General features: G+C 36.3%; 1 protein-coding gene across 3 annotated transcripts in view; it reads left to right on the top strand.

Moving 5' to 3' along the window:
- Window positions 1-19,102, top strand: part of KMT2E (lysine methyltransferase 2E (inactive)) — a 56,793-nt gene that overhangs the window by 9,161 nt on the left and 28,530 nt on the right. For all 3 annotated transcript variants that reach the window (XM_014255179.2, XM_014255178.2, XM_005526006.3), the window contains 5 exons: window positions 9,252-9,436; window positions 16,034-16,145; window positions 16,478-16,707; window positions 18,347-18,427; window positions 18,609-18,667. In XM_014255179.2, coding sequence (XP_014110654.1) covers window positions 9,366-9,436; window positions 16,034-16,145; window positions 16,478-16,707; window positions 18,347-18,427; window positions 18,609-18,667 — 553 coding nt within the window. In that variant the 5' untranslated portion in view covers window positions 9,252-9,365. The remainder of the gene's footprint in view (window positions 1-9,251; window positions 9,437-16,033; window positions 16,146-16,477; window positions 16,708-18,346; window positions 18,428-18,608; window positions 18,668-19,102) is intronic.

The following is a 19,102-nucleotide window of genomic DNA, read 5'->3' as shown; positions in this document are numbered from 1 at the left end:
GACGGAAACTAAAAGGGTTTTATGCATAAATCCTGGATACCGTGAAGGAGGCAGGGTTTTTTATTTCTCTGTTTTAGATGCTAAACTCCAACCAATTCATAAAGTTTCGCTGTCATTCCAAACATGACTGTGGTCTCTGTTGAGTGTAAAATCCTGTGTTTGTCTCAGTATGTTCATAAGCTGAGACAAGTTGCCCAGAGAAGTTGTGAATGTCCCATTGCTGGAAGTCTTGAAGCCCAGGTTGGATAGGGACCCTGAGCAACCTGGTAGCAGAGGTGTCCTTGCCTATGGCAGGGATGTTGCAATTGGATGATCTTTCAGGTCCCTTCCAACCCAAGCTATTCTGTGTTAGTAAATTATGCTTATTGGCACTATTTTCAAAGCAAAGTTGGAGTAGGAGTCTTACTTGTAGTTGGTTGTAATAGCAATGTTTTTAAATAAGTTGGTCTAATGATTAAGTAGATCTCTGTCAGTACAACCAATAGTGTATAATACAACAGAAATTTGACAGGGCTAGGAACTTAATAGCCTTGAGCTCTCTGAAGCTTACCGAAAATGCAGAAGGAGATAGGAGCAGCTATGAGCAGTGTCCTGTGAGAAACAGGGAGAGGAAGCGTAATGATTTTAGCTGTTGTCTGTTAAGTGTTACTTCAAACCAGCCATAGCAGGTACCTTTTTGGGTTTTTGTCTGTCTGACAGGGCATGTTAGAAGGAGGTTAGATGGATATGAGTACTGGCAATGTATAGGTGACCCTGAACAGCATAGGAGGTTATTGAGGGGCTTGTGATGAGGAAGAAGATACTGCTGAGAGGGATATAGAGAACATTAAATCAGTGGGAATGTTTGATCACACACTACAAATACCAAATTACTCCTAGAACAGGTTGTTTCTTCTATATGATTTGCAGGAGTTGGTCATTAATAGGTCTTAATTTGTATATTTGAATGTGCCTACTATTTTTCCTGTCATATTTTTCCTACTGCCCCCCCCCCCTTTTTTTTTTGTCTCAGAAAAAATTAGAAGTAAACTGCTAACTTATCTGTTAGGTTACCATAGAAAGTAGCAAGGGTCTGAATTTGTACTTGGAGTTGTTTCTAAGCCTGCACAGTTCTTACTGCAACTGCAGTGGTGCAACATCTGGAATGTGGATATCCATCCCAATCTCTTAGGAAAATCGGTAGGGGTATGGAGCATGTTAGGGGAAACGGAGAAAACTTCTTTGTATGTAAGATTAGTAATTTATTCATGTATTCCGCTTCTAGGTCTGATTAAAGGCGTGTAACCTCCTGAGAAACAGACAGCAATGAATAAATATTGATTACTTTATACATTTATTTATGGTATGTGTATATATGCTGCATATTTTTTCCATATTTGTGTGTTGAAACAAGCATATCCATATATACATGTGCACAGTATAGTTCATTATTGGAAGGATATCTAGAGTGTACCATTAAAATGCCAGTTTTTCTTGCTAATTTTGAAAATAATCTAATTCTTGTTAGACATGTATGCTCAGAGCAGTGGTAGAAAGCAGCAGTTTAGAAAAGCATGATTTTGTTTAATTAAATCTTTAAATCTTCTCTCTTGTTCTTTTCTCAGTTAAAAAGAAAATTTAAAAAAATGAAACAAGCCCAACAAACAAACAGAACCCAACACGCATACACAGACCTCCCAAACCAAACCAAACCAAAAAAATTCCAAAGGGGCAAAAAATACCCTGTAGGTAGTAAAGCCAAGTAGTAAAGCTTAGTTTGTTGGCCTTGTGACAGTTCAGGACATTAGTTCTTACTCTGTGTTTGTGGATTCTGACAACTATTGATAGTAGCATTTTTAGTTAGATTTCTGTATAGATTGTGTTAGGGCATAGGTGTATCAACTTTCCTTAGGCCCATTCTTGTGGATTTCTTGCAGTTAAGGGTGGTTCCTATGACCATGGGTTAAAATTATTGGCCTGTAAATCTGAAGGAAAGTATGACAAGAATTGCTTTTGCTCGTGATTGCAAAATGTGTGTACACATATGATGTAATTGGAGGGAGGAGAATGTTTAGATTGCATTCTCAATAAATGCAACTTACCAGTTCAAGATTCATGGTGAAGTAATAAAATACAGTAAAACAGAACACTACCTTATGGCCATCTATTACCCAGGATGACTTTGTATAAACAAGTAACAATAAGATATGCAGGAGTCAGCAGAGGTCTGAAAGCAATAATACAATCTTGGAAATCTTTGCATCTTGCATATTGATACAGGAAACAGTAATTAGTTTTGTAGTGATCCTTTGTATCTTTGGAGCCAACCTAGACTCACAGTAGTGTTGAATTTTTCACTGGGAGCAAATGGAAGTTAAGAGTTTTGGTTTGGGCTTAGTGCTGTAGAACACTTTTACATTAAAATTGACTTTAAGTTATAACCAGGTTAGCATTGTGTGCTGGTTAAACTGAAAGGTCTTGCTCGATTCAAGACTGTCATGCAGATAGTTCATGTGTTTTAACACTAATTAATTTTTATTTATAAATCTCATGACTCTTCTCTTGTTCTTTGGTCAGTGCTTGAGTGGAAAATTGACGGTTTCAGCAAATGTATATGTTGCTTCATGTAAATTCCCTTAAAATTTGTGCACATCTCATGAAAATGAGCCTTCATATATACTGTGTGTATTCTGATACTTAATACTGCTCCAGGAAATGGTTACTAATTTCTTGCCTGGATTTAAAGGTGTGAGGGAAGAGGTTTGCCAGTACTCTTAGTTTAGCAAAAGAGAGCCTCTTCTGTGCTTGTGTTCAGCAGAAATAAGCTCTGCATAAACATGAGGTGAGCTGTCCATTGCTGGGTAAGTTGGGAAACAATAACTTCTTAGGTGTTGGGGACTGACTATTATTCTTGGCCATTTCAGTTACTCTGTTTACTACATACGGGAAAGTTACCACTTTCACCTTTTATGTATTTTGTAATACATATTTCAGGTTATATAATTTTGCTCTTATGGAAGGATAGTTGTCATATGTAGATAGGTTAGAAGGTCTTGATTAATTTTTCAGCTCTAGTTAGGTTGATTTTGTATATGGACTCTGTGAAAATACAGAGTAGGCAGAGTATAGAGATGGTAATACTTCTATAATGGTATTAGTTAAGGACTTCAAGGTGAAGTCGTATGCATTAGTATAAAATCTAAATAATTATTTATCTTAAACCAGCACTGTTGCATCTAATGAAATTGCCTAATTGTAGGCTAATTAGAATTAGATTTTTCTCCTTAAACCTCTGTGTTTAGGGATATCTTGGTAATTGTCTTTGCAGAGGCATTCTGTGATGAAATCTCCCAAATCTTGAAACATCTAAATCATCCAATAATTTTTTTTTTTAATCTTGTTATTGTTGACAGGTGATGGCTGATAACTGCAATTGATAGAAAAAAATATTGAAGAACTTTACATGTTGTTGGGGGTTAGTATATTGAAGTAATAAAAACAGTAACAAAAAGATGTAGTGTTTTTGTAATACCTAGTGATGTGAGAAACTTGAACTGATTTAGCAATCAGCATACTTAAGTTAGTGTAATCTTCTGCGTATGTGGGAAAATTCTTATATTTGAACTAGGATATAATTTAATTGTAGGCTTAATTTATGATTCCACTTATGTCCCTTTATAAAGTAGAAAACAAATGTTAAATATCAAGTTGCTTAGAATTCTGTTCCTAACTTCCATAGTAAATATATTTTCTGTAACTTTTGTGTGCTTTTTGTATTTGTCACATGACAACAGAATCTGAAAATCGATTAATGGGAAGGGAAAAACAAGGAACTTCTACACTGTGTAGAAGCTGTCAGAGATGTGAAGAATAGCAAAGATAGTTTTCATTTATTATTTAATTTCATTTATTATTTTATTTTTTCCCTCTGATTTTTGTAGTATTAGACATAAACATGGTTTAAAAACCCCCAGCAAACTAAAAACCCTCACCACATTGTAATAAATAATATTATTTTAAGTATTATAAGTAGTAATGCTTATAATGCTATCTTGATATATTGCTGTTTCTTTAGGGTTTTTTTATGTTTGAGACAAATTGTTACTGGTGTTGCCACCATCTCTTATCATTGGTTTTTATGAAAAGTTTTTTATCTGTGCATCTAAGCAAGAGCTTTAGTATTCTTAGACATACAGCATAGGGTCTAGCAGGTTGAAAACTACTGATGTCATTTCAGGATATCACCCACTTACCTTCTGATTCAAGAGCTGAGCTGTCTATATTTGGGGGTTTTTCCTCCTTTGTGTACCAGTGGAAAAGTTTTTTCTTCTGATGTGACACAAGTGATCCTAGTGTAGGACATGACAGAAAGGAAATGTGGTCTCTGTTAGACCACAGAATAATGTTGTTTTAGTGGAATACCTCAGGGATAATGTGTGAGTTATTTCCTGTTCTTTATTGCATAAATTATGTTCTCTGTATAAAGCCACAGAGATTAATATTTTTGAATGTATAATGCTTTTATACTTCTGTTGTTTGAGTACAGTTAATTTTTACAAAAAGGGTCCTAGTGTCATAAACAAAGTGGATCATGAGAAGTATGGTGAGCCTTCGAACATTTTAGACTTGATGTAGCTGTTGAGTCAAAAAGCTCCTGTTATTCTCTGGAAACAATGAGAAGTGCCATTAAAAGTGTAAACCAGTATGAATAAATGGTGAAGTGGTATGGATGTGAGGAGGTTTATCCTTGCATAAGATGTTTTAATCAGATTGAACAGAAATTTGTCTGGGTTTTAAGATGAACATTTTATTGTTAGGGCAAGACAAACTTTTTTACAGCAAGTAAATAAAAGGAGAATTTATTTGAATAAGGGATTTTTTTTCTCTTATAATAAAGCTGTAGGGTGATTATGAGAAAATTTTGTGAATCTAAGAAGTTGCCAAAATTCTTCCAGAGTGTATTATCACTAATAGAGTAGACTTTAACAAAATTGGAAGGCCCTCTGCTGTTGTTAATTAAGGCACAGTAGATGAGCCACTTTGCCCAGTAAAGAGTTGATCAGTGAACTTTGGACTAGCAGTTTTTATAACAGTTTTAACTCTGTGACTCCGAAATTAACTGGAGAAACCAGAGTGGTCTTCCTGTCTTTCAAATTCACGTACTACTTGAAGAAATACTTTCTTAAACACTGAGTTGGAGAAATGAATGTACTTAAGAAAACAGTTTCTTAAAGGCCATAGATGACAGTTTGTCAGAGTTCTGAAAGAATAATTACTTGAAATAGATGGATACTTGAAGGAATTGGAAAGTACCAAATCATGACAGCAGATAGTATTTTATGACTCATCTAAAATACCAAGCTTCAAAGGATAAGCAGTCTCTTCGTAGACAAAATTCCCCAGTGGTTGCATTATTTTCTTTCTGAACTTAGAAAAATATTGGGAATATTAGTATGTTATGACAGTGCTTCTGTTTCTGACATGGCAGAAAATAATTATTTTCCATCATTCCAAATTTGACATCACTGTAGTGATCATAATTAGATGGCCCATATATAAGGTGACAGTTTTGTTTAATAAGTGGGTGTAGTGTTATTAATTTGTCATTGATCTCCCCCCACTCCCATTACGGGCATTTGTTGAGGATTGCTACTCATAAATAAGGTGCAGTGTTTGTTTGAATTAACTTAGCTGTGTAGATATTGCAAGCTGGTGACTGTCTTCATTCTTCCATAGTTAACTATAGGCAAAGGAAAGAAAAGCTTTCTTACCATCTTCATCTTGTGATGAAGGTGGTAAAAACCAGTGAGTTAATATTGCAATCATGTTCCACTTCCTTTTAGATAAAAGATTTGTTTTTTTCTGTTTAATGCTCTTCAGGCAAAAAAAATCTTGATTCCTCAAGTTTCTGATTTTATTCAGTGTAGATCAGGCTGTTAGAATTTTTGAACTGAATTCTGACAGAGCCGTATTTGAATAGCTTGCTATAGGGTAGGAAGTTTGTTTTGGCTGTGTCCCCCCCTCCCCCTTTCTTTGTTGGGTTGTTTGTTTTTGTTGTGGTGGTCTTTTAGCAAGAATGGTGATGTATTTGCTTTGTCAGATATTGTCATTAATTGAGACATGCATTAGCCATTAATTTTCAGTCTATATGTAGCTCTAAAAATGTATGCACAGCTCTTCTTTTTTCTGCATTACATTTTGAAAGAAGCCCCAAATATCACTTGATTATCAGATTTGGTAAGCAGTTCTCTTCTTTCTGTGTTGACAGGGAAAGTCACTTGAATATATGATAATTGGGTAACCTCAGTTGTTTTATGCAAGTCTGGAGGTGTCACAGCCCATGAGACAGCTGTCTAAGTATGTTCTTCATTCCATCAGTCTCCAGGGCGTTTTTGCCTGCGTTATTCTACAGCTGGTTCTTTACCTGGTCAGAAGTGTTTAAAGAAAATGTTTTAAGAAAAACCACACCACCACCAAAGTCAAGTTTAAGTGCAAGAAACATCTTTCTAAGTGAAGATCTTGATCCTAGGCAGTATTGTCCAATATGTGTTTTAGACCTATGTTAGACCACTAAAGCTGTTTTTTAGAATTACCTAATAGCAGGCAAAGTAGAAACTCTATTCTGCTAATTTGTTAGCACGGGTTACACTGCAGGGAGTAATGGAACAGCCATTAACCCTGGGCTAGCTGATTTTCCTGGATTTTAAAAATTCATGGTTTCCTTTTAGTTATTGGGTAAATTCTTTACTTTTTCCAAAGATGGGAACTAAATGGTGAGTTGATGTTTCTTTAAGTTGCTGGTGCAGCTGTTCAGGGTTCTGCCCTGTGAGTAGAGTTACCTATATGGTAGGGAAATGAGTACTCACTTAACTGTTAGAGGGGCTTTTGTTTATTTTAAGCCTTCTACTGAAAATATTCTATGCCTCCTCTTGATTTAATGTTTTTTTCTTGCTGCTTATTCTTGAAAATAATACGTTTTTTCTTACTTTTTTGCATAGCTAGTGATACGGTTTGTTACTTGTGGTATTTAGTAAGAAAATGCTCAGTGTTTAAATGAGGAAAGTAGAATATTCCAATGGCTACTTGGCTCAGTAGCCTTCTAGTTCATTGTATTTGATATCTCACATAACAGGACCAAAATACACCTTTTGCTGTCTAAAAGGAGAATGAACTAACTGTAGGTTTAGGTGCTTCAAACATCTTGGCATGTTCTTCAGTTAATTGCCAATCTTCACTAGTGTTACAAAAGCTAGATGAAGACTTGCTGCCATCTCATCCTTAGGGATGCCGTGTACAAGCCACTTTGTCATCCTGAAGATGTCAACCTAATCAATAAAATAAGACAGTTAAGATTTAATTCACAGTGTTTGTCTGAAGTCCATTTTTCACCAGAGGCTTGTGCTTTTTGGTAGCGTAGTGTTTGGCAAGGATGACGTTAAAATGGAGTTCAACCAGGAAAAATGCCAGATTCTACACTTGGAATGGGACAAATATGGATGTATGGACAGTCCGGGGAATGAGAGGCTGGAAAGCAACACGACAGCAAGGGACCTGAGTGTCCTGGATGATGGAAAATTGAACGTGAGTCAGCAGTGCCCTGGCTGCCAGGAGGGCCACCCACCCATGGGGGCATCAGGCACAGCATCGCCAGCTGGGCAAGATTGTCCCGCTCTGCTCTGGGGTGGCCTCACCTCAAGTGCTGGGGCAGTTTTGAGCACCACAGTATAAAAATGACATTAAACTATTAGAGAGTGTCCAAAGGAGGGCAACAAAGGTGGTGAAGGACTTTGAGGAGAAGCCGTATGAGGAGTGGCTGAGGTCACTTGGCCTGTTCAGCCTGGAAGACACTGAGGGGAGACCTCACTGCGGTTACAACTTCCTCATGAGGGGAAGGGGAGGGGCAGGCACTGATCTCCTCTGTGGTGACCAGTGACAGGATCTGAGGGAGTGTCCTGAAGTTGTGCTGGGGGAAGCTCAGGTTCAATATTAGGAAAAGGTTTTTCCCCCAGAGGGTGGCTGTGCTCTGGAACAGGCTCCCCAGGGCAGTGGTCACAGCACCAGCCTGACAGAGTTCAAGAATTTGGATAATCCTCTTGGGCAAATGGTGTAACTCTTGGGAATGGTGCTGTGCAAGGCTGGGAGTTGGTCTTGATGCTGGTGGCTTCCTTCCAACTCAGCACATTTTGTGATTCTGTGAAAATATGTTGGTCTCAAAATTGTGCTCATCTAGACATCAGCTAAGATACAACATTTTGTGGTGTGAGAGGAGTATCTTTATTAGGCACGGTATATGTTTCATTGCAAAGTGGTGTGTGGTCTTGCAACTTTGATGTTTTGAAAGCATTTGCAATTATTCATTATGTAAGTACTGAGGATCCTGAGCTATTTTACTTAAATTACCTGCTCAGAAGTGTTTAAATGCATTACATGTGCAAAACCCAGTCTGTATTAGAGCATAAAGTGCATTAGTTTACTAATATTTGTTTTTATTTCTGCTGTACTTGATTGGGTGTTCTGCCCTAGCCTGCAGTAAGGGAAGCACAGGGGACTGGTATAACTGGCATACAGGTCTGATACGGTATTCACTCATGCGAGTCAAGTAGGTTGTAGTTTGCTCTGCTCTGTAGTTGAAAACTACTGCTTATTATTTCTATTTTACTCCTTTAAAAAAATTACTTCCAAAAGTGGCACTGAATTGGAATAGTATCTTCTAATGGTGATTTATTAAAATGGAAAATATTTCCTATCATTATTGTGAATTAGTGGAATGTTGTTTTTTTTCAAAATACAAAATACAAAATGATAGTTAAGACATTAGATTTATTTTTTTAAGTGCAAATCAAGTGAGCAGTGCTGCCTTAGAGGTACATGCAACTTCTCTAACTAGGTTTCTGTTGAAAGGTACAGCAGCTAAGCTTTGACAACATGGGGCAGTAAACAAATGTACTTCATATTTAGTAAATCTGCCATAAAGTGATTCTCTGGCACTTCCCTGATTGTGCTGGGGTTTTTAATCATAAATTGTAATGATTGTCCATTTCCAATATTTTCAAGTTCAGGTGTTAAGATTATCAGTCTTTAAAGAAGTTTATTTGCACTTAACTTTTAGAGAGGATTGAATGTTTTCCTTTTGCTTGTTTAAAATAAAACTAATGAAATAATTGTGACAGATAAAAGTGGCAAATTTTTTCATTAAATACGTGATGTAAAATTGTCTTGAGTTTAAAATGAACTGACTTAATCTTCTGCATGTTTCGTTTCGTTTTTGACAGGGTTTGTGGATGCACTTAGATGTTTGCAATGAGCACTGTGGCTGGCATGCCCCAGTGTTTTGGATACCAATGCATAGGACTCCGTAGTAATCGAATTTATCAGAAACGAACGTCATGAGCATAGTGATCCCGTTGGGGGTTGACACAGCAGATACTTCTTATTTGGAAATGGCTGCAGGCTCAGAGTAAGTATGTGAACATAATTTGTAAGTTTTCTTACTAACTTTTTAATTTTCATTTTTCCTTCATGACTGTTTTTTGAATACAGTTGGAGAAAACCTAAGAGTTTCCTTACTTCATTGAATATTTAATTGCTTAAATTAATAACTGTCACTTTATTCAGTGACATTGTCAGTCTCCTCCACTTCAGGGGGAGCAAAGGAGAGAAGCTAAATGTTTCTACAAATGCATATTTTTCCTGCTTATCAGACTGAGAAATAAAGATGCTGCTTAGTTTACTTCTCATACTTCAAATGTTTTGCCGTTTCAGTTTCCTTTTTAACTACATTTAAAATTTCTTTTTGTTTTTGCACATTAGAAAGATAAATTAATTTGATGCATTAAGCTGCAAGAAAATAGTAATTAAGACAAGGGTGCATTTCGTAATGAAAACTGAAGGCCTAGCTTAAATGGCTAATACCATGCCTTTAGAAAGTTATTTCTAATTGTAAAGCTAGTAGAAAAATCATTTAGTAACTGTATATAATGGGTTACAAAGAGCCAATGAAACCATGCATTCAGTAAACTCTGGCTTTGCACAAAATATTTTAGTGTTGTGAGTTTCTGGGTTTTGGGGGATGGGGAGGATGGCATGTGAGGTTTTTTTATCAGGTTTTGGGGCGTGTTGTTGTTATGTGTGGGTTTTTTTGTGTTGTGGTTCTTTTCTATTTTTTTCCCCCGAGTCTCCTAGTCTCCATCCTACTGATGGACTAAGGTTTAGGTATTGTTGATCTCTGACTGGATACATTTCTCATCAAACAAACATTTCCATGTGTCTAGCATCAACATGACTATCAAACGTTTAAGAAAAGTGTTTTTTCCTCCAAACTTCGAAGGAAGGTTTGAGCAGAACTTTGGAACAGCTTTTTAAAGGGATGTTTCTCTATTTCCAGTTTTTCCAGTACTTCCAGTTATATATGAGACTATTCTAGGTTTGTGCCATATATTTGAAGAGAACCAAGAATTTGCAATTCAAAAAATTTTTTGCAGTATATTTTTGAAGTTGTTTTATCTTCTCATATTATGAACACAAGTTACCTTGATGCAGAAATTTTTTAACTTTAGTGAACTCTTCACATTTCTTTTCATTATCTTTTCTTGTGCTTTTCTTTCTTGTTTTGTGAGGGTCATGATTCCTGAGGTTGCTGACACCCCTTGCAGACATAGCATGTCATACTGAAATTAAAATAAATAAATTTAGTTGTCAGTATAAACAAGATAGAGTTCACAGAGTGGTATTTGTTTGATACTGTGGCAGAGTGACCCAGTTAGGAGCTGCTTTTCTTCAGATTTTAAGTGGCTGTTACCAGTTAGATTAATTCTTGTCATCTCAGCTGTACTCAGGCTGAAATATGTGTAGTTGCATGATCGGTGTACGATGATTCAAAAGCTATGTCACTGTCACAAGTGTGACACAAAGGTGTGTCCCTAACCTACCAGCTTACACAGCTGTAGTAAATCTTTCCTGTCACCATCTATGTGGTTTATTTTTTGTTCCTGTACATGTTCTTCCAGAGAGTAGCATGTTGGATGTAGAGTGTATTAATGACAGTCATAGATGGTCTTTGAGCAAGTTCTGGGGTTTTCCCAAGAAGGAGGAGCTGGAATTTTTCTACTGTGACTGGCAGGTCTCATATTGCTTCATCAGTTGCTGAAGCATGAGCAAACTCAAGAATGGGGGAGTGGTAAACTTGATTATGCAGGAGAAGAAGCTTAGGAAAAAGCTCTTTGTGTAGTACAGTCTCTTAGTGCTGAAAGATTTTTCCTTATGCTTCGAACCAAGGCATAAGCCTATTAAAAAATGGGATAGTTTATATGACTAATAGTTCCACACATTATTTTCATAATTGTAGCAAATAGGTGTGTATAGAATAGTCTGCTAAGAGGTTTAAGGATCTTAAAAATTGGGTGAGATAGTTTGTTTCTTACGTTACACATACTTAAGTGGGGTGTCCAGATAGATCTTCATGTCATCATAGTCAAAAGACACATACTTCGCCTTTACTTCTAGATCTTACTAAAGATCAGGATGTGTGGCTTCTTAATGGTAAGGTCCTTGTAGTCATAAGCAGAGCAAGCCATTTCTGAAGTTTCCAAATGCACTCCCTAGCTCCAGAGATTGCTTGTGTAGCTTGGAGCATAAGCTACACTTTGGGAAATGCCATGGATGGAACTTGCTTTTCTGGTTTTAATATCTGTACATGTTTTTTAGAGAGAAGGCCTGTGTAATAAACCTCACAATAACAGTGTACAGATCACTGTGTTGAGTTCAGTATCCAGGAGAAAAAGAACATTGGTGTAGTCTTAAATACAGTTAATATTGGGCCAGCCTGTACTTGTAGGGCCTGCTACAAGGCACTTAGGTAGAAGAACCCACTCTGTGGTAGAGGAGCAGTTCTTGGTTCGTGTTGTCTAGGTATTAAAGCATGTCAAATGTCTTTGGTCAGATGAAGTGTCTTGAAATAGAAAATATTGTTTCTCATGCAAAATATACTGTATTTTTTTATCTGAGATGACCTTCAACTTGATACTGTTCAGGTGTGCTGGTACAAACAGGAAATAAACCTGAACTCCTTGAAAATTAGACCTGTCAAACTGGATTGTGGAAGATTGATGCTGCTGAGTTTGCATTTGGAGTTCTGACATATTTTCAGGAAGTACTCTTAGATAAGTTTTCACAGCCTAAAGCTTTGATACCCCATCCGTCTTTGAACATTTTACTTTCAGTGAGATTTTGTTTCCCATCTGAATATCTACATACTTATGGAAATGGTTGATGGCCCCAAATTCTAACTGATTGTATTTTGGGTATTAGTCAAAAATTGTGTGGGGTTTTTGTTATTTTCTTTTTTTTTTTCTTTTTTTTTTAATTTATTACTAAATGGTCAAAAACAAAACGATATTTAAAAGAAATGGAGTTGAGGAGATCACGTTTTAGAGACGAATTGACTTTATTTGAATCATTGCTGGCTGATTTCCTTAATATAAATTAAGTATAAATGTGTTGGGATTGAGGTTTTGTAAATGAACTGGTCTCGCGTGTTGCTTTTAGTTTCTCACTAGTGCCATCTGCTGGCAATTTGCAGAATATTTTGTTTCCATTTTAGATACCAGCAGTAGGAAATGGCCCAGAACATGTAGTTGCTTCGCTTGCTAAATGACAATTCTCTCAAGGCTTTTTTCTTTAGATATGGACATCTTTGGTTTTTTAATTTATTTGAGAAAATAATTTCAAAGTACAGTTTTCAAGATACAGGAATGTCAAATCACTGCAGCCCAAGAGCATGTGGAAGGCTTTTATGTAGAGCTGTTTGTTTTGCTCCCTGTGAACGTTTTGCAGTTTTGAATTGTTGACCGTAACAAGTATATATGATATTTTAGCAAAATAGCATGGTTAGTTTATCACAGTAATGTTTGTTTATTTAGGAAATAATAATAACATTTTGATTGAGCTTCATGTATACTGTGTTGTAATACAGACTTTGCAGTTTTGATGAAAACAAAAAATACAATAAATATCTTTTTTAGTTACACAATAAGATTGCAGTTGTTTGAGGTGAAGCTGAAAAATGTGGTATGATCAGAAGGCTGACACGTTTAGTACCTCAGTCTGACAGAACTGGCTAATGTCCAAAAAAACAACCAAGGAAAGCCTCACAGTGTTCTCACAGATCTGAATTCTTACACTTTTTTCTCCTGAAAATTTGCTTTCTGAAATGGCTGTAAGAATGCTGGTGGTGAGATGAGGGGGTGTTTTTCTGTAGTGCAGTAGTTAGTGCCTTGCTGCTTGGGCCCTGGTGCTTGAGCCTAAAAAATGTAAAACTTGATTTTTAAATTACATAGTATCTCATGCCTTAATCATCTGAACAATTAAATATTTTGGCAAGAGGCATTTCTTCTTAAAGCTGTGCAATTCTGAGATGCCTATTTCAGAAGAAGGGCTTGACCTTTGAACAGACAGGAATGTAGAGGGTGTCTTTTCTGTTTAAGGTCATGCACATGGTTGGCAAAACCAGGAGTAATAACGAATTCAGTAACCTGTCTGTCAAAGTCGATTATGTCTGTGGCTGTCTGGAAAAACTGTGTTCATTCTGTATTGCTTTATGCGGTCTGTATCACTTTCCTGTTGACTGTAAAGGAAACCTATGATGGTTAATTTCTAGCTTCAGTGAATGCTCTTGGAACTCTTTCCCATAGTTCTTGGTTTCTTCCTCACTTCCCCAGCCCAGTGCAGTGAGTAAATGGAAGAGTAACATTTACATTCAGCACTCTAGTGAAAATCTGTTATAATATATATATTGAAAGCAGTGTCTGTGCCTGGATAAGCATTTGAAAAAAGTTTTACTGAAAGCTGATGGTGCTCCTAATTTTTTAATAGTTGCCTTTATGTGTCACCTGATTTTTCTCCCACCATTTTTCTGGTTTTCCTTGTTCAAGTAAAGATGTGCCACCTTGTTAGTAACATTGTTCTCTGAAGCTGTTTTATGAGTTCTAAAACAGTTGGTAATAAATCAATGTTTTTGGAAGCTTTACACTTCTGCTTCCCACCACTGTTATGCCTCTAAATATTAAATTTTGTTCTCTTAAGTGGTTTATAAATTGCTAGAGTAATAAGAAATGGATATAGGGTATTGAAGGTACTGTCTTGCCTAATATCTTGAAAGAGACTTGATCTGTCTTTTTTATTTTTTTAGTCAGTTGATGAAATGCACAACCTCTCTTTTCAGGACACTTTCATTCTGGTATCTTTCACTGAATGTTCCTGTAGCTGGTATTTAGGTCATAGTAATTCTTATTTTTAATGAAGGAAAGTCTCTGAAATTAATCCTGGGTGGATTGTACCAGAATCCCCTCCTGCCTGTCCTGTATTAGTAAGCCTTCCTGCTCTGAAAATGGAGTACTTTTCAGCAAGACCTAGGCTGAGCGTTGAATGCAGAGTGCATAAGAGAACCCGTGCTACTGCTCGTCCCATTCAGGAAATGGGGAGGAAATGCAGTAGAAGCAACGCAGTAGTCAAGACCTGCTTGTTACTGGAGAAGCTAATTTCTGCCCTAGTCATGATGGTTGCATAGCTAATGCTTCATTTGCTGGCATTTTCCTTGGCTAGGTCATCAGAAGGATAACTAGAGCGCAGAAAAGATGTGTGATTACTGCACAAATGTGTTGGTAAATAGGTAAAAGCCAATTGGTTGGAAAGGCACAGTTCTTTTCATATTTTGTCTTTATTTTGTCATGAGCTAAAGTTCTAAGCTGTTAACTCCAAATAAAATTGTATTTTCAAGTTGTGAAGGGATGTAAGAGAGTAAATGAGGATTTTTTTGGGTTTATAAGGTAAAGAAGAACAAGTGCTGTCAGATTTGGTTTGTCTCATGCTAGTCAGAAGTTGTATTTTTAATGTTAGTACTTCACATGATTTGTGTGCTCACGTGTTTGTTCACTCTCAAAAAAAGGCAGCTGACAACTGTTGGAGACTGTAATCTTTTTAAAAAAGATTTTTTTCTTTGGACTCTAGAAACTAAAGCCCTCCCCCAGAAGTGCTTTTAACTAGTTTCTTCTTAAACAATTTTATCATATAGTAACGTCACATGGGAAAAAGCTTATAAGAAGAAATGGGCCACCAAACCCATTAGTAGGACACTTACAAAGAGATGTGAAAATACTGCATCTTGTTCAGAAAGTTAATGATTAATTATATATTTTCCAAAAAGTAACAAATGTAAGCTGCTGGCGTCCTCTTAAATCAAACTATAGTACAGCTTTATGGCATAGCAAAAAAGCCTCAATTAAGTATCTTAATGTGTAACAAAAAAAATCCCATCAGTATCTGTTTCAATTTAGGATTCAGAAACACCAAGTTTATTTTTAAAATCAGTTCAAGGAATTAGTAAGATATGTGATAGGAAATAGAATTCACACATATTAAAATTAGAAAACTGAACCAGACTTTTCGTAACCTAGACTCATTTGTCTTAGTGTGTTAAATCATACAGTGCAACAAAAAAATTGCAAGTTATGTTGGTCATGCACACATGAACAACTGCTCAAGAAAGGCCATGAAGATGTAAATTTTTGTGCTCAAATAGATCCTCCTGTTTTAGTATTCCTTTATCTTTCTTGATTTGTATTGTGGTTTAGTCCATATAAAACATGGTTTGTATATTAAAGAAGGTAATGCTTTTGATACAAAACTTTGTCTTGCAAATGGCTACCACCTTTTTCTTTCTATTTAAAGATAAATCAGTAGAAACTGCCGTGTTTAGACAGTTTGCACTGGTTAGGGTTTCTGCTTGTAGGAACAGTCGGTGCCGGTGTGCCATGCCACTGTCACTGTGTGTCGCTGCAGGGCTCTGTGGTTGTGCAGCATCAGTCCTTGGGCAGAATTCCTTTTGGCAGCTTCTGAGGGGGCTGCGGGGGGAGTTCGCAAGTTTGTTCCTGCCCCCGTATTCTCCTTTAAACAGAACCAGCAGGGAATTAATTAGAAGTTGTGCATCATGTACCTCCAATTTATTAATATAAATTATATAGTAATTGCATTTGTTCCTCATCTGTCTTTTGCCTTGCAGACCAGAATCTGTAGAAGCTAGCCCTGTGGTAGTTGAAAAATCGAACAGTTATCCTCATCAGTTGTATACCAGCGGCTCGCATTCACACAGTTACATTGGTTTGCCCTACGCAGTAAGTTTTGTGCAAAGTATCCTGTTCAAATAGATATTATGTAAAAATGTGCTGGTTTTATCTGGAAAAACTGATTCATGCTTATATATCTGTATCTTATTGGGAGTTGGGTAAGCTGGCTAGAATTGGTCTATCAGAATCAGAAAGTAGTGCACTTAAATGTCTGACATAGTTAAGAAGTTAGAAAATAAGGTTGAATTGGGATATAACTTAAATTTTAACCTTTTACTGCAAAAATAAGAAGCCTGAAGTTCTTTGCCAAATGAATTCTTACATTTTGTAAGATCAGTGTATGAGCATTTATGATAAATTGCCTTTTAACAAAATTCTAGGACCATAACTATGGTGCTCGGCCTCCTCCAACGCCTCCAGCTTCTCCTCCTCCGTCAGTGCTTATAAGCAAGAATGAAGTAGGCATATTTACCACTCCCAACTTTGATGAAACCTCCAGTGCTACTACCATCAGTACGTCAGAGGATGGAAGCTATGGAACGGATATTACCAGATGCATTTGTGGCTTTACACATGATGATGGATATATGATCTGTTGTGACAAATGCAGGTAATGCATATTAAAATAACTTAAAAAGTAAAATGCTGCTTAAAAGTTACAGCTGCACTGGAAGTAAATGTAACTAAATGGTGTTTTAATTATGGTGAGTCACAAGAAATTTCCTTCCATCAGAAAAGTGCTTGAAGGTTGCGTGGTTTTCTTATAGGCAACATAGTCAGGTAAGGCCAGTGAGTATTTTTTAATTTAATTCTAGTCAGTCTTGACTACTCACTAATTTGGTCATGCCTTTGCTTGTGCATTGCTGCACAAGGTATACCTTTTTTCCCCTCTAAAAAGGATGTCTCTGGTACTCTGTCCCAAGTTTTTTGTTAGTATGGTAAAATGAAGACCTAGGAATTGCTTAATTTGCATGTACTGAGTAATAAAGTATCTTGGTGATTGACATGTATGTGAATCAAAGAACTTGAAGGATGCGAAATAATGTGAAAGAAACTTCTTGAATATTGGCTTCTCTGTGCATTATCTTTCTGATTACTCTTTATTTTTCAAAGCATTCAGTTAATAAGTATGAAAAGACTAACCTAGATTCTTATTGGAGAAGCTGAAGTTAAATGTTTAGACTTCTGAGTTTATTCTTAAGCACCTACTTGATCATAGTATAGTAAGAGACTGCTGTTAAATACTTGGAACTGGAAAAACAAGATTAGAAATTTTTAGAGCTGATACACTTAAGAGAAGACAAATCTTGTATTCCTACTCAATATTAGCCTGCATTTTTACATTGGGTTAATGAATGCTGTTGGATTTCTTAGATCTTCATGTATTTTTAAAATTATAGCTAATTAAAATACTAATTTGAGCTCCATCCTTCTGTCTGCTTATGTAACAAGCTTGTTAGTAATTTCTGATGGTCCTTGATTCTGATAATCTTGTACATTATTTTGAAATGTATTAAGATGTTCTTCCAGCAGTGGAGTTGTAGGCAGTCACCAGTTAGGTAGAGTCTTTGTCCTTGGGAGAGGAGATTCTCTGTGAGGAGTTGTGAATTTACCACAACTCTTCCCAAGTGGGAGGATAACTGTTTCTGTGTCCCTCATCCTTCTGGCAGTGTTGTAGGGATGAGCATAAACTACTGTTTTAGGTTAGCCTTCAGTCTCTTCCTGGACTCAGGGAAGCAGTTAAAGCTCTTTGTATGCTGTACAGTACTGCCAGGTTATAGCAGGGTGTATAAAAATGTGTATTTATTCTTCTTGTATTCTATTGTATTATTATATTTATATATAAGGAAATCAAACTGTATCTTAGTGTATATTTCTCCATATAAAAATATTTTATATACCCATTTCTAAAAGGGAATTGAATCCTTTTGTTTAAAACCAAACCACTTGTTCTATGTAAAGCATAAGTCTTGTTGCTGAGGGTATTTGTCTCTATCTTGCTCTCTACTGTGATAATTTACCATTTTATTTCTCATGTTAGAGAAAAACTTCCAAGAGAGAAAATGAGTCAGCTAGCAGAGTGGTGGCAAAGACAGTGATTGAGATGTAGTTTTAGGCAGTACTGAATCTGAGTAAAGATGACAATAAAAAAAAAAAAAAAAAAAAAAAGCTTACTTTCTCTGTGTATTGTGTGTGCAATTTTTAAAATTGTACTTTAAAGCTGGGGTTTTGTTTCGATGTTTTTGTAGTGTCTGGCAGCACATTGACTGCATGGGGATTGACAGACAGCATATTCCTGACATATATCTTTGTGAACGTTGCCAACCCAGGTAAGTAGTTTTGTTGATTTTGAACTCTAAAACAGAATGGAGCAGTGCACAGCTGATACTTTCCTAAGCATCTGAACATTCAGTTAGTTCACTGTTCATAAACAAATGTGACAATAGTCTATAGGAAATGCTAGAGGTCTGTTCTAACACTTAAATGCTCTGATGTATTTTCTGATTTCAGGAGTTTAGATAAAGAAAGAGCAGTGCTGTTGCAACGAAGGAAAAGGGAAAATATGTCAGGTGAGTAAAATTTAAAGCTTTTTCCTTAGTAAAGGTCATAAAATAAGTATAAAATACATATACAGACTTAAGAGTGCATACATGGTTCCCACAGTTTTGAAAGCCTTCAGCATACAAGGTGCAGTAAATCAGTGCCTTTTACTTGACTGTGTTGTTACCAAGATAACATCATATCAGAATTGTTGTAGTTCCACATGTTAATGGTTTCCAGCACTGTGGGTTTTTTTATAGCAGTATGGGAAAAAAAAAGGTTTCAGGAAGAAATCCTAATTCTTACGTGTTGGATGTAGATTGGGTGTTTTGGTATGGCTCTGAGTTTGTTTCAAAAATGGGAGAAGTTGCTAAACCGAGTTAATACAATGCAGGTAATAAGGATGTTTTGAGGGTTTTTTCCTTTGATAATAAAGGTGGTGTGTAGTGCAGGCACCTGATTCA

This window comes from Pseudopodoces humilis, chromosome 5 (assembly GCF_049639895.1).
Source record: "Pseudopodoces humilis isolate 2021_Gansu_Grassland_sample_001 chromosome 5, ASM4963989v1, whole genome shotgun sequence".
NCBI lineage: Eukaryota > Metazoa > Chordata > Aves > Passeriformes > Paridae > Pseudopodoces > Pseudopodoces humilis.
This window is presented reverse-complemented; position numbering and strand designations above follow the sequence as displayed.